This window comes from Amphiprion ocellaris, chromosome 9 (assembly GCF_022539595.1).
Source record: "Amphiprion ocellaris isolate individual 3 ecotype Okinawa chromosome 9, ASM2253959v1, whole genome shotgun sequence".
NCBI classification, from domain to species: domain Eukaryota; kingdom Metazoa; phylum Chordata; class Actinopteri; family Pomacentridae; genus Amphiprion; species Amphiprion ocellaris.
This window is the reverse complement of record NC_072774.1, coordinates 23,259,926-23,285,470: the sequence shown is the minus strand read 5'-3', so window position 1 is coordinate 23,285,470 and position 25,545 is coordinate 23,259,926. Positions and strand designations below refer to the sequence as shown.

Here is a 25,545-nt window from a genome sequence, read left to right as displayed (position 1 = left end):
CTTCTTTTGGGGTTTTCAGCCAACAGCTGCTGTCTTCTTCTGCTGTTAATTACAGCTGATGCAGCTACAGCGCCACCTGCTGACTGACTGTATGACCTCCTGATCAGATGTGCCGGTTTTCCATTCTCCACAATGTGACTAGAAACAGACTCATGTCCTCACAGCAGATTGTGAAACGTTCTCTCAGGAAATGTGAACACACAGTGAAGCTGCACCAACATTCCATAATGCTCACACTGTTCTGCAGCTGATAACAAATGTAATGATGATGATATACAAACACGGTGAGTTCATGTTTAAGCTACTGCCTCTGATCTGTTCCCTAAAAAAATCCTCAAAATATTTTATTCAGGTCATTTGGTTTTTATTTATTCTCCGCATTTGTTAAAGTTTTTAAAACTCTGCTGATGCATCTAATTATTTTGTTTTATGGTTTTAAAGAACAAAACCTTACAGTTTCGGATCTGAGTATTCGGATCTCAAAATTAACATTTGGATACAACCACAATGACCAAATATTCGGGTCCAGCCCTACTGAACAAATCTACAATAGAAGAACGTCACAAAATATTCGACTGAAACTAGAACAATCACAAATTCTGCACTAAAACTGGAAAGATCCTCCATAAAATCCTTTCAAGGCTGAGCCTAAAGTTTTATTGTGTTTTTAAGGTTTTAAATGAGTCAGAACTAGTGGTGGGATGTGATGAAAAAAGATCTAATTAATTAGAGGCTTTGTAATTAATCACATATTTGTCAAATAGCAATATTTGACACAATAAGCAAAGTTTCTCAATTCAAATAAATTGTGGTTGACGACTGAATCGATGAATAGACATATACGTGAATTTCAACAAAAATGTTTGTTTCATTTCTATTTATCTGCATTTTTCATCTGTCTGCTACATTCACAGATTACTGCAAACTCAAAGTCCAATTATAGCAATTATATTCGCCACCTACTGGACTGTAGTGTGCATCAGTGTTACGGGTGTGTTAGAAATTAGAGAACTGAGAAAGGTAATTAACGCGTTAAAGTCCCAACCCTAGTCAGAACTTTTCAAACACTACAACACTCAGTCAATATATCTATAGCAAACAGTAGACGGTGAAATATTGTGGAAAACTGTAAATAAGAATAGAAAAGCCTTTATTGTGATTGTACAATGAAAGTGGTGGGAGTATCTCCCCACAGTACACCTACAAAATACAAATATGCATACATATTAAAAGTAATAAATAGAAAGAACAATAAAAGTCCTCATGCACACACGCTCATGTTGCACTGCCCCACATTTGACCAAGTGAAAATTGTCCAGATCCTTGGGGGTTACTTCGAGTTTAAAAGTTTAATTGCCCACGGATAAAAACTGCTCCTCAGCCAGTTTGTCCAGCATGCAGTGTCTTTGTACTTCCTGTCAAAAGGCAGAAGGTTGTAGAGACCCCAGCCAGGGTGTGAGAGGTCAGACAGTTTGCAATGTCCTCCAGGGAGGGCAGGGGGCAGCTGATTATTTTCTGGGTCACCAGTTGCACAACCGGCTACACTGTGACGCCGTATGCCAGCACACTTTCTATCATAAAGTGATGGAAAGTCTCCAACAGATTTGCCTCCAGGTGACATTTCCGCAACAAGCTAAGGAAGTGCAGTCTCTGTTGGGCCTTCCTGACCACTGCTGACGTGTTGGTAGACTCTCTCCACGCAGACACTGTTGATCTGTAGTGGAGCAGGATCTCCTCCTGACTTCCTGAAGTCCATCAGCATCTCTTTCCTTTTGCTGGTATTCAGCATAAGGTTATTTTCTGAGCCCAATGCCACGAGCCTCTGTCTGGACCTCCTCCCTGAATGCCGTTTCGTCACCATGAGACCCCCACTGTTGTGTTGTCTCTGAATTTGACGATGATGTTTGAGTGGTGGGAGGGGACGTAGTCATACGTGTACAAAGCATACAGGAGGTGACTAAAGCCGCTCTGAGTGGAGCCTGTGCTGAGTGTCAGGATGGAAGATCTCTGAGGTACAACCATCACTGTTAGTGGGCGATCCGTCAGGAAATTCTTAATCCAGTCACAAGTGAGGGGTGGGAAGTCCAGGTCAGTTAGCTTTTTGACAAGAATGTTTGGCAGGATGGTATTAAATCCCGAACTGAAATCCACAAAAAGCATTCTCATAGTTACCGAGTTTCTCTAAGTGGCTCATGGCGGTGTGCAGGGTAGTGGTGATGGCATCAGCTGTCGACCTGATAGCTTTATAAGCAAACTGGTGCTGGTCAAAGTTTGGAGAGAGGCAGGACCGGAGGTGGTGAAGGACAAGCCTCTCAAAGCACTTCATAACCACAGATGATAGTGCCACAGGTCCACACACACATTAACAGGATGCACCGGGGTAGAGAGTTCAGAACCGCTGCGTCCTCGCACACCGCCATCTTGTGACGACTGACAACATACAAGATGTGGATAAAAGGTTGATAAAACAACTGTGGTTCTGTGTGAGTGAACTGGTGTGTACAGGTTGAAATCCTGAATTTGAATGAATGTTTGTTATTTATATCAGGACTAATGGTTAAGAAATACTCAGTAAATGAGACAAATAATAGAAGTATACATTTTTAGGGCTATGTTTGAAGCAATGTTTTAAAACTGACACAAAAATAATGACGCATCAGAATCAGTGTTCCTGCTGATTACTGACACCCAGGCTGTGGGTACCAAAATAAATTATACTAACCGCTTAATATATGAAAAATATAAAAATTTTGTGTTTTTTTTTAAATTTAAAAAATCCTAATTTATAGAGTGGAATGTTTGGTAGTTCCATCGGTGAAAATGGAAAATCAAATTAATTTGATATTTTTGGCAGTTTGTGTCAAACATTTTTTGTCTTTAAGGTCCTGAGTGTAATTTTTTCAAGGAGCTTCAGACACTGCAGGAAAGTTACGCAGGTTTCTTTAATTATTACACTCAAGAAAAGGCGGCTGTTGTTCATTCATTTCTTAGTTTATATAAAGTCTGAACTCACATGAGCTCCAGTGAAGCAGCAGCAGATCAACATGAGTCTGTGCAGAGTGGACTTCATCACTTTCTATTTCTGAGGATCCTTTAATGTTGTTGTTGGGTCTGCAGAGCAACTCGTGGCCTCAGATTATTTCTGCAGTGTGAAATCAGAAAAAATAACCTGGATTTACATTAAACACTTAAACTACAGCAGTCAGGTGTCACAGACCTGCACATCAGAATGCAAACTTTGTTCAAAATGACACTAAAATTGACCACAAAATGAACTATGACACTACTACAAAATGAATGAACTATTGGTTTTTAAAAAAAAAAAAAAAAAAAAACGAAAAATTAACTGGAATCATTCAGAAATTGTTCAAAAATAATAAGAAAAATGGATGAATGCAAATGAAGAACAGCGCTGAACAGTGAATCGACTTCTGTCTGAATCACAGAAACAATTTTAAATCCTAAAGCTGCACTTTGATCGATGTTGTTTCATTTAATTTTGGTTTCATAGATTCCTCTTTATGTGTTCAGGTTGCGTCACGTTCTCATGTTCCAGTAAAAACTGAACCAGCAGTTTGTGGGTTGTATCACAGAACACATAAAACAGTTCCTGCAGAACCAACAGACCAAAGATCTGAACACAGCAAACGTCTGCTGATCTATTTGTGTCTGAAGCTTCTAGGAAGCTGCAGCTGAAACCTGCAGCTGAATATAGAACTGAGCGCACTCACAACGTGACGCTGCAGAACCTGCTGCAGCTGGTTTCAGTCTGAACAACAAAGTGGAACACACCGGTTCTGCTGCAAGAACCCAGGCAGAGAACACCTGAGAACGTTCTGCTCAGAAAGTGATCCATATCTGAAATCAATCAGAATCATTGATCAGCTCTGATCTGATCTCCACACACACTTTGTGGTGCACAGTTGTATAATCAGTATGTGTTGTGTCAGCAGGTGTGTCTGTGCTGTTACATCATGTGTGTGTGTGTGATGCACAGCTGCAGGAGAATGTTCAGTATGTGTGCAATGTCAGGGAACTGCACACATAAAGACACTATCGTAGAAAACAAGACACAAAACGACTACAATTTAGTCCAACCACTAAAAACATATTAAACTACCAAAATGAGACAGAAAACAATCATTAAACCATTAAAGTATTTTTATCTAATCTAAATAAGTCAATTACAAACAAAAATGTCAGAACTTAAATGTAAAGAAGCACAAAAAGATGTGAACTCACCAAAATGAGACTAAGAGGAGAAGCTGGAGCTGAACATCTGCAGATGGACTTATTGATCAGATTATGTGAAGAAACATGATCACTGATATGATCAAACTGATTGATCAACAACCTGAAACATTCCTGCTGCTCTACGCAGCTGTCTTCAGAGGTTTCTGATTATTTCCACATTTACTTGAAAATATCAGATTTGTGATCTGTGCTGCTGCATTTATGAGCAAATGAGAAGATCACATCAAATCCTGTAAATAAGAGCAATCTGATCAGTTACACCTGACAGATCAATAAACTCTACACATCTCTATAGTGTTTATCTATTATATCTACCATGTTTCCAGTGTTGGTAACTGCTGTGGATATGTTGATTCCAGGTTTTTTACATTTTTATGAAATAAAGAATTTTTTAAATTATTTTTCCTGATTTCCGTCATTCTATTACTGACAGAAGACACGTCTGACATCTGAGCTTGTTCCTCTTTTAAATTCTCCTGATCATTGATCGAACCCTGACTATCTCCAGACAATAATCTTATATTGCTATTCAGAACCTGCAGCATCAAGGTGCCTTCACTGCCTGCAGGACAACAGAAACATAACCTCAGACATCAACTTGTTACTGAACCACCAGTTGTTTTAAAGTTCTAATAAAAGAAACTCTGCAGTTTAAACTGCGACTGGTTATGTTTTATTTAAACTCTTTACAGGATTTCAAAAACACACAGATCAGTGAAGTGCACACAGGCTGACCAGGTCAAAGAAACAAAACAAGAGAACACAACAACACAGCAACATGTGTTCTTCTAATCCTGCTGCAGCTCACTTGACAATAACTAAAGTCACACTGCTCCACATGACAGTAGCAGCCAATCAGCAGGCTCACCTGAGAGCCAATAGTCAGACAAACTAAACTATGTTGAAGCTGCCTTCAGTCAGTAAATAAAAGCAGCTGCAGAGTCCACAGCTGGAACCTGTCCAACATCAGACAAACCGTCCACAACCACACTGAACATCGTCCTCAGAACCAGTCTTCAGTTTCCGTCCTCTAAGTGTCAGAGTCTCAGTCATTTTAGTCCTGTCATTCCTCTTAGTCCTCTTTCAGTCCTCAGTCTTCACTTTTCCATCTCCATCCCAGATCAGCGTCTGCCCTGCCATGCACATGTACTCATCCAGCTGGTTGTCCAGTCTTCTCCGGGACATGGACATGTATTCATCCAGCTGTGCGTCCAGCTGCTGCCTGGTTGGAACGTCCTTCTTGTTCGTTCGCAGCTGCAAACTTGTCTGTGTCCGTCCTGCTGGAGGAAAGTAATAAAGTTATTCAAACACTCAGTGTGGTATAAGTCCATAAAAACTTTCTGATCCGCTTTTAGGAACTTTTTCACAATCTAAACCTTTGTCCAGACAAAGGTAAAGTGAATCTGTTGAACTTCTCACAGCAGCTGATCTCAGAACCTGCATCAGTCTGAACTGAAGAGTTTACCGAGAGCAGCAGTGAGCTTAGAGCGCCCCCTACAGGCTGAAGGACTCATCACAGCAACAACAGCAGCTTCCACAAATACGAAGCAGGTTCAACATATCCACAGTACCTTTGAAAAGTCTGATAAACTCACTTGCTGTCAGTTTGTGGACCTCTGCTGTCTTTAGGAGGCGGCGCCGACCGACTCCGCGGTTCAGGTTTCCTCGTCCTGCATCGGCAATCACACAGGTAGAAGACAGGTGAGGCTTCAGGCTGCTCTTTGGTTACAGTTACAGAGTCATAGTATGTTTGAACAACAAGCTCCGCCCACTCGTCATAGCTTCTAACTACAGAAATCTGCAGCATTGTTTCACCGAGTCACAGCTCTGGTTCAGCACATCTAGAAGATACAGTCTGAGGAGGCAGAACTCCAACAGCTTCATTCTGACCAGTTCAACCTTCAGCTGAGAACCAATAAAAGACAAAGTAGATATGATGAACAGAATCAAAAGATCTGGAACTTGAAGGGTGAGGAGTCAGAATTTAACTGTAGATAAACTGGAATCACAAGCAGTCAGAGTCCAGCTGCAGATATTCATGTTGTTAAACACATGAAGGCAAAAGTCTTTGTCCTGGAAAGTGAATCAACCTAAGTAGTCGCCACAGAATCAGCGCTTGAAGTAAAACTCAGCAGGAACATCAGGATCTGTTCAGTTTGTTAAAACACAGAGACTCTGCTGACCAATTAATACATCTATGGATTTTCAGTATAGGTAACGTCATTGTAAACTCACTGATCATCTCATCTGATTCTTCAAAGTTAACCTGATCTGGAGCAGCTTTGGTCATCACGGTGACCTACCTAGTTGACCCACTTGGTCAAACTGCTCTGCTCTGATTGGTTCACTGGTGCTGCTCTGTGATACTCACTCTTGCACCTGGAGCAGACCCTGGACATCCATCTGTACTTGTTCCTGAAGCTCCAGAAGCCCGGCGCTGTGAAGGTCGAGAATCGGTGAGCCACCTGCTGCCCACCAAGTCGAGTCCAGATGCTCTGCCTCCTCAGGTGCCGCTTCACCGTCTGAGACCCGTCAGTCTCCAACTGAAACACAACAGCCAAGTTAGCGGAGCTCAGCTTGCAGCGACAGATAGGTGACCTGGTCACCTGTCTGCAACGACTCACCTGTAAGTGAGGCAGTGATGACGGATCGTTGTTCCCCAGCAGGACCAGCGGTGGCCCGGACACCCTCCTATGCACTGGGTCACAGGGCCCCATTCTGGACCGGGTCAGCTGCTCCAAAAGCACCTGAGAGAAGCTGATGGAGCCACAACATTTCAGTAATATTTTAAAGTGACAATGAATCAGGTGATAATGTTAGAACTACAATCTGTTTTAGAACCCTGAAACACGACAAGTTGGTTTTATTCAACCATTTAAAACAGCAGCTGTATTTTAAAATACATGAAATACATTGTGACTGAATTAACTCAACAAGGATAAACAATTCAGATACATAAATATATAGAAATATAGTTCAGACTCTACAGTCTAATAGTTTAGTTGTGGTCTTTAGATGATAGTAACAGACATTAAGAAAAAGCTTGAATCCTTCTCAAACCAACAGAACAGAACCTCAAAGATCTGATCATAAATCCGTGTCTCTTCCATTGTCTGCAGGAATTAAAGAAATGAAACGAGAGAAATGAAGTTGGGTCTGACCGCTCGTTGAGGGAAATCTTGGAGGTGCCGGTGAGGAGGAGGCAGTCCGGCTGAGATGAATCCATTCTCCGGTCCTCACTCATTCTCCTGCACAACACCGAACTGTACCAGCTGAACCGAATCTCGTCCTGTGGGTTTAATTAACACAGACACGTTTCTCTCAGCACAGCGGAGAAACCGGAGCTTAAATCATCCGAACCTCCAAATGACTCCTGGACCAGGTCTCAGAGGTCTGTTAGGTCCAGCAACAGTTACACTTTACCGGTCAACTGTGCTCTTCCCGCCTAACACAATCCATTAAATGTTGACCTTTAGGTAAAAAGAGCGACTTTGTGTTGCAAGCGACAGCCGCAGGTCAGAAAAGACCTCAAAGACTCACCAGTATTAGCCTTTAGTCGGTGAACTCTTAATTTCGCCGACGAGCAGTGAAATGTTCCGTTTCACCGATTTTCAGAGGATCCGCCATGTTGTCTCCATTAAGAAGCAGGTTCGCGGCTAACGTTAGCTTCCCTTTCTATCTGTTCATGTGTCACACGTTTCAGTTCAGGTTAGCTGGATTCAAAACTACAGAGATGCTAATAGACGTAGGTTGACACGCCTGTACTGTCAGTGCACACACCTGTTGGCTCTTATTACCTGGCCGAGCGTGATGCTAATGCTAGCGTGCTTACTGCTGTTAAGTTAACCTCACAGCCGCAGCCAACGGCTAGTGAACGTTAGCTGCGGCTGTTCCAGCTTTAGCAGTCCCACCAAAGCTAAAAGTCTTTATAAATGTTGTAGTTGCAGGTTTTGCAGTTTTAGATTTAAGTTTCCAAACTAATGTTGTTAACTGAAAGGTAAAATTAACCAGTTAACTAGCAGCCTCACCTGTCCTGTTCCTCCAGTGTGCAGGTCAGACTGAAGCCAGTGACGTGTCTGTAAGGGGTTGTCAGTCACAGAGTCATAAATCAGCCTTCAAACAATCTTTTAATGCTTATTTTTATCATCTGGGAGCAAATTAAAGGCAATTAAATTATTTTACAATTCTATCACTTTTTTAATAATATTAATTAAAAAGTTTTTTTTAATATAATATCACAAATAAAACTAAAAATCGTTTTATCATTAGAAATGTATTTATTTTTAAAAAAAATAAAACACATTTCAAATTTTTTTTACATTGATATAAAATTGAATATGGATGTTTTAGAAATTACATAATAAAGCTAAAATTTATACATTTTAGTTTAACTATAAAAATTAAATTTTCACTATTGACAGTGCAACAATTTTCATAAATTAATAATTTTGATAATTGCAGTAAGTTTGAATAATTTCAACAAGTCAAACTGACTTTTGCTATGTTCGTCATAAAACTAAACACCTAATGTTTTCTTAGCTTTGTTATTAAAAATATATTTTGAACAAATTTCGAACAAATTTCAATATCTTTCCTAAAACCGAAATGGTTCAGTTATTTCAGTAAGTCAAAGCATCTACTTCTGTCATAATTAAATAAATGTATATATAAATACATACGTATAATATTGATATTTGAAGATGTGTCTTTATACATTGTTTTTCCTAGTTGTTATCACAGCTATTGTTAAAGTCAGGGTGAAACAGAAGATGAGGTAAGCCTGTATTAATCCCACAGCAAGAAAATCTGCAGCATTCTGCAGCAAAGGAGAAAAAAATGCAAATATGGTAAAAAAAAAAAAAAAGTAAAGAAAAAGAAAAAAGGAACATATACATAACTACACAGAATAATATACTTTATGGATATATTGTTGTGTATCTGTTTGTGTGCGTGTGTGTACGAAAATGGTCTAATTGCTTTTATTTAAAAAATAAAAATAAATGAGTGAATAAAAAACACATATATTTTCTAAAGGTTTTGTAGAATAAAAATGCATAAATGCAATGATTTATGAAGAAAAAATACATCTAAAATGTCTTCTGACGTTGGTCGTCTCAGCTTTAGTCTACTTGAATAATGAATGTAATAATGTAAACTAACGAGAAGTCTCAATGAGAGTTGGAATGAGGAGTATCTAAGTTTATTTTGCCTCTACTCTTATTGTCGTAAGGCCCAGAGAGCCAGACTTCCTGTTATGTCTGGCTGTCTGTGACCCCCCCACCTCACCATCCTCCTCCTCCCGGTGAGACTCTGTCTGGATCAGACGGAGACACACCGACACACCGAGCTTCGGTCCCACCGACAGCAGCAGCGGATCGCAGCCGAGCGGAGAGAGCGCCGAGTCCCGGTGAGTGCAGCTGCGGCGGCCAGCAGAGGCTCCGGAGCTTTTTATCGGGACAACTGTTGATGCAGCGGAGGCAGTTGGAGCTACAGACAGTCAGTTAGACAGACAGACAGATAGACAGTCTGTCAGCGGCAGGTGACGTCACCGATCAATCACAATGACGTCATGTTATTGCCAGCTTATTCATGTGATCATAAATTAATGAAGGTTTACAGGATCTCATGCCTGTCTGTCTGTCTGACTGACTGTCTATATGTTTGTCTCTCTATCTGACTGACTGCCTGTCTGTCTGTAATTCTCTGTCTCTCCAACTGACTGCCTGTCTGTCTGTCTGACTGTCTGTCTGCCTGTCTGACTCACTATCTGTACGTCTGTCTGTCTGCCTGCCTGACTGCCTGTCTGACTGACTGACTGTCTATCTGTATGTCTGACTGACTGACTGACTGACTGACTGACTGACTGTCTAACTGTCTGAGGTTCTTCGTGGACACTAACATGATGTCTGTTCTGCAGTTAGGCTGATCTGGAGGGTCCAGAGGACTGCAGGGTTTCTTTTCAGGTTCTCTTCTTATGTTAATTATCAGCTGACTGTTCTGCAGAGTTCTGAATATAGATGTTCTGTTGGGTTTATGATGAGTGGAACCACAACTAACCATTGTTCCACTGGACTGTTCTCTGGAGGAATCACTCAGCTGTTTGGTCTAAAATGGTGAAAATGTGGATGAGAGTTTCCTCAGATGATGTTCAGTTTACTGTCATAGAGGAAACAAACAGAAAATATTCACACCGAACAAGCTGAAATCAGAGAATTTAGACAGTTTTATCAAAAATCAGGATTCATGCAGAACGTTCTCTGTCTGGATTTAAATGAGAACTTTTCAAAATGGACTCTAGCAGAACCAGACACTGGGTTGTGGGCAAAGCGAGATGTTTGTCATTTTGGACTTTAGGAAACACTGATGCACATTTTTCACCTTTTTCTGACTTTTTAGAGGTCAAACAGCTGATCGATTCATTCAGAAAATATTAGTTAAAAACTTGTTAGTCGCAGCGTTTAACTGAAGCTTCATCAAACCAAACTCCATTTAAAAGCATTCTGAGTGAATCATGATTTTTAGCTCTGTTTCTGACACCTTCAGCAGATTTAATGTTTTGAGCTTTAATGCTGAATTATGAAACATATTTATCATCAGGGTTAGCTTGTTAGTGGTCCTGTTTGTATCGGATCAACATTGTATGGATTCTGATCATTTATTGATAATCTCTCTGCTGGTATGTTCTGATCAATAATCACAACACATGATATCAGGGCCACAGCAGCTCAAACAGAACCGCTATCTGAAGTTCTCCACCTGATTCACAGCCTGAAGGTTCTTATTTTGTCTCATGTTTTATTCCATGTTTCAAATCAACTCTTCAGAAAAAACTCTGGAACCAACTTTTATCCTCATAGTCGATACATCTGACAGCTTCATTATTCTGTGCAAAAATGTCAGAAAGTTGTGACGAATAAATGGATTCTAACATTCTAAAACTGTTGAAATGTTGACTTTACTGTCAGAAGTACTCACATTTTTAAAGCTGCAGCAAATTTTAATTTTAAGAATTTGACAGATTTTTTTTCTCCAGAATTTGTCAACATTCAGAGAACGTTCCTACAGCATTACCTACAAGTTCTAAATGTGACATTTAACTGCAATGTTCTTTTGAGAACATTGTTGAGAAACACGTTATAGAACAATCTTCTATAAAATGTGTTTCTCAGTGCAGCATTCAGTTTGGAGACCATTAGGGCACAACGGTCTAAGATCATCACAAAACATTTTTAGAACATCTTCAGTTTTCCTGCCTTTAGAAGAACATTCTGGGAACTAAAAAAAACTTCTCACAAAAATGATTTGTAGAATTTTGTAGAAATTGTCACAACATGTGTAGAACATACAATTCTAGCTGATAAATTATGACATGTTGCAGCTGATTGAGAGTTGAACTTTTGATAGATGTTTTGTGTGAGAGTGACTAATACCACTGATTGATTATTGATTCACCTGCTGTTATTTTCTAGATCAGTAGTTTGATCTGAAAAACATTAAAAACTGTGATAAAAACACATTTAACTGTAAACTCCTCTTCTGTCCGGGCTCCTTCAGGTGACCATGTCGGTGCTTGGCTCCGCCCCCAGCAGTGCCGACGCCTGTCTCAGCATCGTCCACAGCCTCATGTGTCACCGGCAGGGCGGCGAGAACGAGGGCTTTGCCAAACGCGCCATCGAGAGTCTGGTGAAGAAGCTGAAGGAGAAGAAGGACGAGCTGGACTCGCTCATCACCGCCGTCACCACCAACGGAGTCCACCCCAGCAAGTGTGTCACCATCCAGAGAACACTGGACGGACGGCTGCAGGTACTACGACAAGGTTCCACCGGTCCACAATGTTCTGATCCAGGTGGATTCCAGGGGTTCTCAGAAAATCTCCATGCAATTTTATATGAAAACAGAGCTTTAATGGTTCTCAAGAGCACTTCAGGAGGTTCTAGTTGTGCTGGAGAAGGTTGTGTGGTTCCAGAGAAGTGCTACTTGTACTTTAATGAGATCATGATGAGTATCTGAAGGTTTTTATTGATGAGAATTTGAGTGATGAATTAAAGGAATGTCTCTGATGGTTTAACTGGTTCTTGAAAAGGTTCCATGGGGTTCTTAGGAAACTGCTGTGGCTGCCATTGGCCTAGAAGGATGATACCTTGAGGTCTCAAGGTTTTTGACACAGGTTCAAAATGTTCTTAAGGTACTTCCAAGGCTGCTCAAGCAGATCCCTGTAGACTCCAGGGGCTTCTCAGAGAGGTTCCATTCTGTTCTGATGAGGTTTTGCTGGGAAACATATGTTCCAATTTGTAAATAAGAGGCTTCAAGGGGTCTAAGGAATACTTTAGATGACATTTAAGAAGTTCTAGATGTGCTGGAGAGGGTTTTATGGTTCCAAAGAAGGGATTCTTATACTTTAGTAGGATCCTGATATGGTTCAGAGTTGGTTCGGGGTTCTCAATGATAAATGAGGACTTACTTGTTGGATTGACAAGAACAGCTCTGATGAATTTCTAGTTGTCCTTGAAATGGTCTTTTTAATGCACCACATACACTCACACCTTGGGGGTAGGTCTGGGACGGCTCGGGGAACTTGGGCCAGGGTAGGCTGCAGAGTAGCCATCCTCTGTGGTCCTCTGGCCCGCCCCCTGGACGCCTCGCCCAGCCTCCCCACTTTTAATGCACCACATGACACTCAGGGTTACACTATCACGGTGCAGGGATAATGTCTCCAGTCTGGGATCAGGAGACATATTAACAGGGAGTAATGGGGGGATCTCACTAATATGGCCTCGCTGGTGGGACCCGGCCCCCTTATAGCTATGGTGTGGCGGGGGTGGACCATCATCCGTGTTGCTGTGGCTGGGGGGTCCCCGGGACCTGGGGGCTGTGGTCGGGGGGGGTTCTCCTGCGTGCCCGACGGGTCCGGGCAGGTGCGATGGCTCTTGGTGGGCTGCGGGGGCTGGATTGGCCGTCCTGGTGGGCGCTGTGGCTGTACTGCGGGCTGGTGGCATGTGGTGGCTCTGTCCTGGTGGGTTGTCAGGGCGCATTGCGGGGAGTGGGGGCCCTGGGTGTACTGCGCTCACCTGGGGCCTGGTGCGGGGGGTATGCGGGGTGCCTCCCTGTCGGCGTCGCCGGGCCCCACCACACTGTCCATTTTTACCCTCTGGACTCACATCGGGTCCCGGCTCCGATTTCCTCTGGCCGGCTCCCGGTGGCGGCCTGCCTTGTGATGGGCTGGTTGCCATCCCTTCGGTGGGCCGCTCGGCCCCTGTGTCTGGTTTCCTGGCTGTGTGGGGCCGTTGGCCCCCTTGGGGGAGGGAGAGGGGGTGGGGGTGGGCGGGTCGGGTGGTGGGGTGGGGGGTTTGGTGGGGACTGGGGTGGGCGGGGTTAGGGTTTGGGTGGCGGGTGGGTCCTCGTGCCCCGGGCCACCTGGGTCGGTCTGGGCGCGCAGGGGGTGTCAGTAGCTGCTCCCTCTTGTTCTCCGGGTTCGCGTCGTTCACGGTGGCCCCGGTGGCTCTCTGGGGGTGCCGCCCTGTGGCTCCTACGGCCCGGGGGGAGGGATGCCCTGTTGACTTGGCCCTGCCTTGCCGTGACTGCTGTTCTGGGCTTCGGGGTTCTTCACACTTGCATGTTTGATCAGGTCTTGCCAGCTACTGCCGAGTCCCATTTCAGCGATTGATGGGTCCCGCCAGAATGTGCTGAGAATTTCTCCAGTCTCTACCCTAAACTCATTCTCTCTCGCACTAGTATCCTTTTCTGGCCTATTCTATTCTATTCTATACTATCAAGACACCCACAATTATGGTGCTCAGTACCATTTGTTCATTTATTATTGAATCTCTTTTTCTTTTGTGTTGGTTTGGTTTTCTTTTCTTTTTTCAAATTTTTATTTATTTATTTATTTTTTTTTATTGATGGGCAATTAGTAGTTGGGCATAACACACCACCTTACAATCTTTAATTGCAATAGCAACGCCTGTTATTTTCTATCCCTGTTCATCCTGTTCGTCCTGTTCGTCCTGTCCAGTCTTTGTTTCCCCCACACATCACTGAGGTGTAGCACTGCCCTCCCTGGCTCATAATAGGGAATTCTAATAAAGAATATCTGCTTAGCTTTCAGGGAGGGCCGGTGATGGTCACACACATGCACTAAATATTAAAATATTTGGCTGCAAGACTAAAATATGCATCAATCTCATAAAATGTTGACTCCCCTTTTGTGGAGTTAAACAATGAGAACAAATGCAGACAAAAAAAAAAAAAAAAAAAAAAAAAAAAAAAAAAAAAAAAAAAAAAAAAAAAAAAAAGAAATGGTCTTGTTGGTTCTTGAAAAGGTCCCAGGGGTTCTCAGGAGGCTAATGTGGCCTGAAAGGTGAGTCCTTAAAAAGATGCCCCTAGGTCAGAGGTTTTAAACAGGTTTAAGATGTTCTCATGGAACTTTCAGGGCTACTTATGATAATGTCCATGGGTTCTCAAGGAGGTTCCAGGCTGTTCTCATTAGGTTTTAATGGTACACAATGAACCCATTAATAAATAATGGATAATGGCCTTTAAATGTTCTTAAGAACTTCAGAGGATCTTGATGAGGTTCTACAACAAGGTTTTTGTAGTTCCGAAGGCCAATTCAGAGGTTTTGGAGGGGTTTTGGTGGTTCCAAAAGAGGGATTGCCTGGTTGTAGGCTGCAGGTAGTCACAGGAACACGATGGAGTCAGACGTCACAACAGGGAACCAGGTGAAGTTAATTTACACAGTAACAAGCCTTTCAGACTGACCTGCTTATTGTGTGAATTAACTTCCGAGTTTATATGCGTGTTCTCCTGCAGCTGTGAGGCTCAGGTGTTCCTCACTGGGTTCTATGTTCCATGTGTCTTTGATAATAACATGTTGTGTAGCAGCAGACGGGGTGTGTCTCACTGTCACAGTAATTTTCAGACCAGACGACGTAACCATGGATGAGTCTGCAGCAGGAACCGCCAGAACATCAGAGCCTTTGAAAGAACAGCTGAGCTCCTCTTAGAGCCACAGCAGCTCCAACACTCAGACCCTTTTCAAGGAACCAGTAGAACCATCTCATGATTTCAGAAATGAAAGAGTAGAACAGCTCTGATGGTTTCACACTGGTTCTTAAAAGGGTTCTCAAGAGACAGCTGTGGTCTTAAAGGATAATGGATTTGGGTCTGAGGTTCTAGGGCACATTCAAAATGTTCTGTAGGACATCATTGTAATTGACACCAGGAGGTACCATGTTGTTTTAGTAAGTCTGTGAGAAAAGATTCATCCAGTTAGTGTTCAAAGGGCTGGAAGTTTTCAAAGAACACTTCTGAGGATCTAGAGGCCGTTTTTTGTTCCAAAAGCGATTTTAGAAGTTTTGAAGTTTCAAAGAAGAATTCCTTGTACTTTTAGAGGATCCTGATGAGGTCCAAAGGATTGCTGAGGGCTATGGATGAGTTGTTATGAGAAAACACATGATCTAAATAGGTATTAAAGGGCTTTAAAGGTTCTTAAGAAGGCTTCAATGGACTTTTGAGAGGTTCTTTGCATACTGAACAGGGTTCTATGGTTCCAAAACGGGGTTGTTTAGTATGATCCTGATGAGGTCCAGAGCTGGTTTCAGGGTTTTGGATGAGGCTTTTTGGGGAGATTCTTGAAGAGATGAATCAGAATTTAGTTCTCGCTAGTTCTAGAAAATGTTCCTGGGGTTCTAACAAGACTGTCCTTGCCTTGAAGGGTTCAGTCAGTCTTTAAATGATGATGGTTTTGAGTCTGAAGTTTTTGGCAGGTTCAAAATGTTCTTAAGGAGCCTGCAGGGTTAATAGGGAGATCTCCGGGGAGTCCAGGCGTTCTGAAGGAGGTTCTATGCTGTTCTGATGAGCATCCTCCTCCTCCTCCTCCTCCTCCTCTGGGTGAGGAGGAGGAAGCTGTCGTGTTGTTTTGTCTGGATCACAGGAAGTGGGTGGAGCAAAGTGAAACCAGACGGACTGTGTGTTTGTGTGTGAACATGTGTCTCTGTGAGGACCACTGAGGGTTCCTCAGACTCTGGTTCTCTGTTTGAGGCTCCACATGTGGTTCAGGGTTCTAGGTAGAACCAGGTTCACAGAGACAGAAGGAGACAAACATGTGAGTCAGTTCAGAGCGTTCCACTGTTCTGCTGTAATCCAGGTTAAAGGTTCTAATTTAGAGGTTTAGTCTCATTTCTGTCAACATTAAACAGTTTAAAGTGTGAACAGTGAAGCATAAAGCACAGAAAAGTTAGTTGTGAAAATATTTCATGTTCTTTTATCTTTTTATTTCAGTTTAATGATTGGTTGTGATTTCCCCTAAACAATTCACATATTTTACTTTTTGTCATATCATTTACTCTTCTCTCATAGTTTTGGTTCAGTCAGACAAAGTTTGGATTTTAGATCTCCACTTTAGTTGATAAATCAAAGATCTAACATGAATATTTTTGCTTCAGTTGTGACTGACTGCTGTCTAATTGCAGAAATGAGGTCAGTATCCTTTTAAATTTTCCATCTCAGTCCCTTTAATGTTGATAAAATGCTCGTCTTTCTGTCTGCTGGGTGTTGTGCTTCCAGCTCTTAAACAGATAAAGAGATAAGCTCTTCTTTATTTTCTGTCCGTCTGGATTCAGACCACGAAAGTTGTTCCTGAATGTGTCATCAGGTGGAAATATTCCACGTTTTGTGCATCATTTGGCAGAAATGTCTGTCGTCTGACGTGTATTTGGAAAGTTTGCAGTCAAGCTGAAAAACTTGATTTATTGTGTTTTGTTCTGAGGTTTGGATGCAGTTTGTGAGCGAAAACAACAACTTCAGGCAACAGAAACAGGTTTTCTAAAACTCTTACTGAGAGCAGAGAGCTTTTAAGGATGAATAGATAAACATTATAATTAGGAGGATTATAAATGATGGTTCCAGTAAAAGGCCAGTTTCAGATCAGTAGAACAGAGTAGCTGCAGAGTTCAACTGCAGACTGATGCAGTGTGTATCCATGTTGTGTCTGCACTGTGTTATCCTGCCCTTCACCTGTGAACACACAACACATCACAGCCGACACACAACATAGATTGTCTTCGTGCTTCCATATTACAGACACACAGTGTCATCAAAGGCCTTTTTAACTTTAATTTCATATTTCTGACTTAGTTGTTTTCAGCAGTTCAGTGCTTTGAGTGTCAGACAAAGCATAAAGAGTAAAAATCAGTAGTAAACCTATTTTCACTTTAAAAGACACAACAACACAACAGTAATAGCGGTTAGTGACAGACACATTAAACATGTTACACACAACACGGATCGATCATCTGCTCCTTGTTCTGGGTAACACCTTTAATGTGCAGCAGACAGAGCAGGACTTTGTGCAGCTGAGGTCAGACATGATGTCATCATGGTGGTTTGTCCTCATGATGTAACTCTGACATACACGCACGCACCCACACACACACACACACACACACACACACACACACACACACACACACACACGCACCCACACAGTGTTTCCATGGTAACCTGTGCTCTCCATGACTCAGTTTGTTCTCACAGAGTTTATTTAAATTTCCAAAATGGATGCTTCTGTCTCATTTGTCTCTCTCTCTGTCTGTCTGTCTGTCTGTCTGTCTCACCTCTGCAGGTAGCGGGCAGGAAGGGTTTCCCTCATGTGATCTACGCCCGTCTGTGGCGTTGGCCCGACCTCCATAAGAATGAACTCAAACATGTCAAGTTCTGTCAGTTTGCCTTTGACCTCAAGTACGACAGCGTCTGTGTCAACCCCTACCACTATGAAAGGGTGGCGTCGCCCGCCGCCGCAGGTAACACCAGACACACACCTGACGTACACCCGATGCTCACCTGCCGCAGTCACATCGGTGCTCATGTCTGATAGGTCCACAGGAAAGATGGAGAGACTTTCTTTCTACTTTCACGGTGCCTCCAGAGGCAGAACCTGGAACTGCAGAACCTACAGCTGCATATTTCCCTGAGTTTCAGTTTGAAGCTGACGTTCTACTGAAGGCTGGATGTCTGTTGTGGTTCCTCCACCTCTGATGGAACCACAGCAGCAGCTCGGAACACTGTTTGCGTTTCAGTGTGTCCTCTCAAAAAGAAACAGTCACTGTGTTTAGTCTGAGTGTTATTTCTGTCGCAGCACTCTGAGAACACATCAGGAACACCAACAGAACATCTAAAGGCAGGCTGTAGATACTGGACTTAAATGGTTCTGTGGAGCTCAGTAAAAGTCGAACAGAACGTCGCTGCTCAAAGTGAAATTTTGTGTTGCTGCTGTCAGATGTCATTGATACTCCTTCAATTATTCATCACATCATCGGACCAGACTGAGGCTGGAATTCACCCCAGATACTCACCAAACTGACAGTAGAAGGCTTCAGCTGGTTCTGACAGTTGATTGGGTGTTAATTAGAGTTAATCAGATATTAATAATAATTAATATTAATCTTGATCCTTAAAATGGCAAGATCAATTTAACTTATTTCCTTTAACTTTGACTTTTTATCACAGATTTTTTTTAAAAGAATTATATATATTTTTATTTTTTTGCCCCAAAACTTCCACTTTAAACTTCTTTTCTTGATATTCTGACTTGTGTAGTTAGAATTGTTATTTATTTTTAATATCTCAAACTTTTTTTCACATTTTGATTTCTTTCATACTTTTTACTTTCTTCCTTCTTTATAATTTTGACAGTTTTGTCTGACAAGGTGAGAGTCGAGCGTCAGATATGTTTTCAGTGCTGCCTGTTTGTCAGATAAACTCACCTGGTTTAAGGTAAATATGACATCAGAACTCATGTGACTCTGTTCAAACTAATGGAGCTGCTGCAGTAACTGATGGAGACTAGTGAGGTGTTTAGGGAACATCTGGAAACTGCAGTGCCTGTAGAGAAGCAGGTTGAGTTGAACAGATGTTTTGAGTTCCTCCCCTGTCTTCCTTCAGGTCCTCAGTCCCTGATCAAGGAGGAGTTCATGCAGGACTGTCTGCAGATCGACTTGCCCCCCCACGCGGACCCCTACAGCCAGCCCCACCCAGGCAGCATGTATCCCAGCATGCCTCTGTCTCCTCCAGGTCAGTGTGGGGATGACAGCCTCTCGGAGTGGTGAGGTCAGGTGTTTAGGTGTGTTATGTGTTAATGCTGCTGTGTCTCTGCAGGTAGTGGCTCCATCACACCTGCCGGAGGGGTCGGTGGGGGAATGGGCGGGGCTCCTGAGGGCCCCGGGCTCCTGCAGATTGCCTCCCCTCACGACCACGGCAACCGGACTCCCCCACCTCACCTGAACACACCCCACCCTCCTCACTCTTCAGCTGCTGCCTCCCCGCACCAGCAGAGCCCCAAGTACAACTGCCCCCCCAAACCTGGTACTGCATCTGTACTACATCTGTGCTAGCATTAGCAGCAGAAACAGCTGTAGCAATAATGTCAGTTACTAACTAGCAGAAATAGTGTCAGTCATTCCAGTAACAACATTGCTACTTGTATTAGTAGTAATGTTGACAGTAATATTGGTAGCATTATCTAACAAATACCTGATGTGTGTCCTGTGTCTCTGCAGTCACCTGGTCAGGTAACAGCCACGCCCCCTACAGCCCTGGAGGCCCTCAGCTCAGTGGGCGGAGCCACCAGCAGCCGGCACCGTTACATCATCATCATCACCACGCCCCCAACACACACTTCTGTATGACATCACATGATGAGTGACATCAGTGAAATACTTCTGCAGTTAATGCGGTACTGTGTGCTGTGTAGTACTGAGTGTGTGTTTTCCTGCAGGGTCGCAGCATCACAGCGCTGCTCCATATCCTCAGCCGGTCTCCAACCATCCAGGTGACTCGCCTGCCCTCACCTATCTCTTCTCCTCTGTCTCTCCTCACGTGTCCTCACCTGTATGTCCTCGACCTCACAGCTTTGCGTCCGTCCTGCAGGTCCAGAGTTCTGGTGCTCCATCTCCTACTTTGAGTTGGACGTTCAGGTTGGTGAGATGTTCAAGGTCCAGTCCAGCTGTCCTCTAGTGACCGTGGATGGTTACGTGGATCCTTCAGGTGGAGATCGGTTCTGTTTAGGGCAACTGAGCAACGTACACCGAACTGCCGCCAGCCACCGTGCCAGGTGACCAAGTCTGAACCAGTCTGAACCAATCTGACCCAGACTGAACCAGTCTGACCCAGTCTGAACTAGTCTGACCAGTCAGAACCAATCTGACCCAGTCTGAACCAGTCTGATTAGTCTGCCCAGCAGGAGCAGCTGTACTGCATCTAAACTGTTGGTGTCCTTTAGGCTCCACATCGGTCGGGGGGTGCAGCTGGAGTGTCGGGGGGAAGGTGACATCTGGATGCGTTGCCTTAGCGACCACTCGGTGTTTGTCCAGAGCTTCTACCTGGACCGGGAGGCGGGCCGAGCGCCAGGTGATGGAGTTCATAAGATCTACCCTGGAGCTTACATCAAGGTGAGGCCATGAGAATGTGTTCAGTTCTTAAAACTGTGTCACTGAGATATTGAAGGAAACCTAAAAACAGACAGATTCTCTATGGAGTTCTGAACTGTCTTCATCTCTGGTTCTAATGGGTTTCTGGAAGCTTAGTTGTGATGGACATCAGAGATAATGATGTCATGAAGAAGTGTATCAGAACATGCTTGTTTCATGTGACTGAGTTCAGATATGACAGAGTTCTGGTTCTGAGAAACACCATGATGTTTGAACTTGAGCCAGTTTCTGAAGCTTTTTAAGGATTTGAGCTGTGATTTGTGTCCCGTCTGTGTCTCACTTGTCTGTCTCACCCATCTCTTTCTCACCCGTCTGTGTCTCACCTGTCTCTCTGCAGGTGTTTGACCTGCGACAGTGCCACAGACAGATGCAGCAGCAGGCGGCAGCAGCTCAGGCAGCTGTAGAGACTCAGCCAGTTGTCGGTTCGATTCCTGGACAGAACGGCGTTGGAGGAATCTCACCTGCTGTCAGTAAGTATCACCTGACATCATAATACAGCGTATATGTGCTGAATCTGTCAGGAGGAAAAGCGCCACCTGCTGGACAGGTGTTAGTACATATTGCATTTCTCCAAATATAAAACGTTTCTAAAAACCAGATCCTATAAAACCAGAACCGTCTTCCTCCTGGTTCTGGGTCTTCAGGACTGACTCAGCTATAACCAACAGTGAAACATTCAGAGACCTTTCAGGTTGAACTGCAGGCCGTGTTTCCATAGAGAGGCTGAGAGGAAAATCAAACCTACTGGATCAATAAAATAAATGCAGCATGGCTTAGAAACAGTGAACAGAGGAGCAAGTTGAAGGAAGATACATTCAGCATGGTGAAACATCTTTCTACAGCTGATGAGCAGAGTAGAGAGCAAAAGTCTGGAGAGGAGACATGGAGATAGTTCAGCATCTACAGTATGAGACAGCATTAGTTCCAGAGTGTAACATCTGAGGAAATATGTTGGACATGATGGTTCAGGGTTTTTATGTTTTGTTGAATGAATAATCAAAGAAATTTATATTTTTTCTGATTTCCATCATTCTGAGTCAGATATTTCTGAGTTTTCTCTCCATGTTGTTCTGTTCCCATGGAGCTGCAGGACTTTAGATTGCAGAGAAAATGGAACCATACTGAAGAAAAGTGAGGCAGAAACTGCTGCTGGAGTTAACAGGGTTAAATTTTCTCCTGAAGAACCATAAATAGTGTCTGAACTGAGCTGGACGTCTCCTATCCAGGAACAAATATTTCTATACTCAGAGATTCAGCTCAAGTTTTTCATGCAGAAACTTATCAGATGTAAATAACTCTGCAGGATCTCTAGGTCTAATGTTTGAACGTAAACAAGGCATAGCTGCGTGATGTAATCTGATTACAAACTCCAACATGGCATGTAATGTTACTCCTGAGGTTCCACTATGTTTAATGTGGTTCTGTCTTTGCTCCTCTGAGTTCCTCCTTGAGTTCAGAGAATAAATCACAGAGCAGCTGAAGCTTCCAGCTTTCAGCAAGTAAAATAATGTCTCTTAAAAAGAGAACAGAGAATTAATGTGTCAATGTGCACAGCGTCCTCCAGTGGCAGAACAAGGTAGCACAGCAGGAAAACTTTTCATACATCTGCTGGTTTCTCTTTATTTTCTAACACAAACTCACACCTTTGTGTTCCAACTGTCAGGGTGTCCTTTTCCACAGTTCAAATATAAATAACTTTACTGTCCATCTTTGTAGCACAAAAGGAGGAATTTATCTTTAGCCTGCAGAACAGTCAATATGTCAGAAAAACAGGTTAAAACATTTAGTATACAATATCTGATGCAATTTTATAAAAAATAATACCTCAGACATAGTTAAATAACATTTAAATTAGACATGTAAAGTTATATAATTATTAATACTGTATTTACGTAATATTAATATTTAAATTGTAAATTTGTACACCCGAGGAGTCAGGTGTTCTCAGTGCCCTGCTTCATTGCGTGTTCCCCTCCTCCAGGTGGGCACTCGGCGGCAGTTCATCCTTCAGGTGTGCGTTCGGTGGCAGGTCTGGGCGTGGACGACCTGCGCAGGTTGTGCATCGTGCGGCTGAGCTTCGTGAAGGGGTGGGGCTGCGACTACCCTCGGCAGAGCATCAAGGACACGCCCTGCTGGCTGGAGGTTCACCTGCATCGAGCGCTGCAGCTGCTCGACCAGGTGCTGCACACGCTGCCATCACGAGAACACACACTCTGACACACACCTGTGGCAGTGCAACACCTGACACCTGTTTACTGACACCTGATACCTGTCACTTGATACCTGTTTACTGACAACTGATACATGTTTAAGGACACCCAATACCGGACACCTGACGCCTGTTTAAGGACACCTGTCACCTGACACCCAATACCCGACACCTGATACTTGTTTAAGGACACCTGACACCCGACACCTGATACCTGGTACCTATTTTAAGACATCTGATACCTGACAACTGACCCCTGATATCATCTAAACTGTCAGGATTGAGAAGCTCCACCCATGCCCTCCTCCTCACAGGAATCAACAAACACACCGTAGCACCTCATTGGTCGTTTTAGACAATCAGCCAATCGCAGCATCTTATCCCTCCTGTCAGTCATATGAGTTTCCATGGATACCAGCGGCCAGGATGACAAATTAAAGGACCAGTTCACACAAATTATTATGTTGTTATGTTGTTGTATTATAATGTCAGCTCGCTGACATTGCCCCCTGCTGGTTGGTTGCAGTGGAGGCCATAAGCCCCGCCCCTGTACAGTTACTAGTCACTGTTATCGAGAAAATTAATAATTTGAGTGAAGTGACCCTTTAACTGCTGGAAAACATGTTGACAATCAGCTGTTACCAAAAACACGCCCGTCATCACGTCTCTCCTCATTGTTTTGTTTTGCCCTTCTCATTTTGTGTTGGACTGTTTCCACTTTATTTATTTTTGTCATCTACAAAATCTTCGTCCCCTTTTTTTGACATCATATCCTGTTTCCACTGTGATTCCTCTCTGACCTGTCAGATTATTTATTCTGTCATCAGGTTTATTTCTGTCTTATAGCACATTTTACATTTTAACCTTTTATACTGAGAAGATCTAAAACTCTGTATCATGCTGTTTATTCAAATTAAACTTTTATGATTAAAACTAAATAAACCATGACTTCTGCATCTTTGTTTCCTCCTAGTTTGTGAACAATACACTGTAAAATTAGATTCTTTATTCTGTTTTTTATCCTTAAAATACTTTGTTATAAAACGTCAGACTCAGTAGCTGTTGGAATTTTTATTTACACATTTTAACTGTGGTTTTATCTTTAATCGCCTTAAATTTTTGTATTTTTCAGAGTGATAAAATGAAAAGTCGTTATTGTGTCATGTGACCTGATCCCCCATTGTAATGATTAAAACATTTTTTTAGCGTAAATTTAAAAAGGATCTTTTGTAAAGTAACCACATCTGTAAAATAAATATACACTGAAAAATTTGTTTTAAACTGTTTTATTTGTAGGGTTTTTTTGAGCAATTTACTGTTATTTTACAGATATTTCCAGTTCTTTTAAATTACAGATAATATCTTGTGTAATCACAGAAAAAGCTCCAATTTACATGCTGACTGTAAAAAATGAAAAATCTGAAATAAATATTTGTACAAAGAATAAATCATATTTTTACAAGATGCAACTGTAAAATTAGACTATTTTATTGTATTTAGTTAAACTGCAGATATTTGTGGATCTTGGCTTTTTTTAAAAATTATTTTTACAGTGTCTGAACATTACAGTATTCCACCATCGTTAACATAATTTTTTTTCATTCATCCTTGCTTCCAGATTTTCACCATTATTTCTGTCACAGTATAGTGCAGTAAAAAAGGTATAGTATCTTCTAAATAAGTAGAAACAGAAAATAGAAATACTAAAAGTTAAAGTACCAAAAAAGTGCAATAAAGTACTTGAGTAAATGTCAGATGCTTTACTTTGGAGCATTGGACATTTAAGGTTTTGTTGTTTTGTGTTTTGTTGTGTTATTTAAAAGACTTTATTAAAGTGTGTGGACAGACAGTGCAGTTCTGCAGAAAATCTCTTTATTTTCTCATTTTATTATGTATTTCTGCTGCCAGAGTCAACCAGCTGCTAATTTACACAACAAACAACTAAACCACAGAACAATTACACAACATAAAGCAGCACAACATCAGGAGGACTGTCATCAGCTCAAGTAGCTAATTTACTGTCAAAGTGCTTTCCTGTTAATATTTTTAATTTATTTAGAGGATTATTTGGTTCCACCGACTCGAGTCTTCAAACAGAACTGTGCATTGGTTTGTTGATCCGTCATCTGTGCACACAGATTTTCATGTTTCATATTTTGTCCACCATGTGACTGCTGATGTTCCATAATAAAGCTATTTGATTGTTATTATTCGAATGTCCAAACCAGAGTCCACTCATTTCTGCTCACATCTTTACACACTGTTTTATTCAGCTGCTCTTTGCTGGAGGAGTTGTGTTGCTCTGGAAAATACCACAATGTTCTGTTGGGTTCAGGTCAGGACTCACACTGTCCAGGTTCTAGTTCCATTTTGTTCTAGTGTAGAAGCTCTTGAGTGATGTTGTTCTTTGGATGTTCTCCTGCTGGAATATCCCTCTTCTTCCATCTTCTGCAGACTGGGACTCATCTTGTCAGCCAATATTTTGGTTTATCTTTAGACATTCATAGTACATCTAGAAATGTCATCAACACCCTTTTTGCACTCATGCAGCCTCATATCATCACACTCCCACCTCCGTGCTTCACTGTCAGAGCTCTG

The 25,545-nt window shown here is 42.4% G+C and overlaps 2 protein-coding genes across 2 annotated transcripts; one reads left to right on the top strand and one right to left on the bottom strand.

The window, feature by feature from the left end:
* Window positions 1–1,133: 1,133 nt before the first annotated feature.
* LOC129349629 (uncharacterized) lies at window positions 1,134–8,367 on the bottom strand. Its single transcript, XM_055013461.1, has 6 exons — window positions 8,283–8,367; window positions 7,416–7,543; window positions 6,879–7,011; window positions 6,626–6,797; window positions 5,850–5,924; window positions 1,134–5,534 (listed from the first exon to the last, which is right to left on the bottom strand). Exons 2-6 carry the CDS (start codon window positions 7,496–7,498, stop codon window positions 5,338–5,340), a joined length of 660 nt encoding a protein of 219 aa, XP_054869436.1. The 5' UTR covers window positions 7,499–7,543; window positions 8,283–8,367; the 3' UTR covers window positions 1,134–5,337.
* A 1,143-nt stretch (window positions 8,368–9,510) lies between these two features.
* On the top strand, window positions 9,511–25,154 carry smad10b (SMAD family member 10b). Its single transcript, XM_023298024.3, has 11 exons — window positions 9,511–9,661; window positions 11,809–12,057; window positions 17,876–18,053; window positions 19,195–19,323; window positions 19,408–19,614; window positions 19,809–19,931; window positions 20,027–20,080; window positions 20,179–20,362; window positions 20,531–20,699; window positions 21,076–21,208; window positions 22,720–25,154. Exons 2-11 carry the CDS (start codon window positions 11,815–11,817, stop codon window positions 22,953–22,955), a joined length of 1,656 nt encoding a protein of 551 aa, XP_023153792.1. The 5' UTR covers window positions 9,511–9,661; window positions 11,809–11,814; the 3' UTR covers window positions 22,956–25,154.
* Window positions 25,155–25,545: the final 391 nt, after the last annotated feature.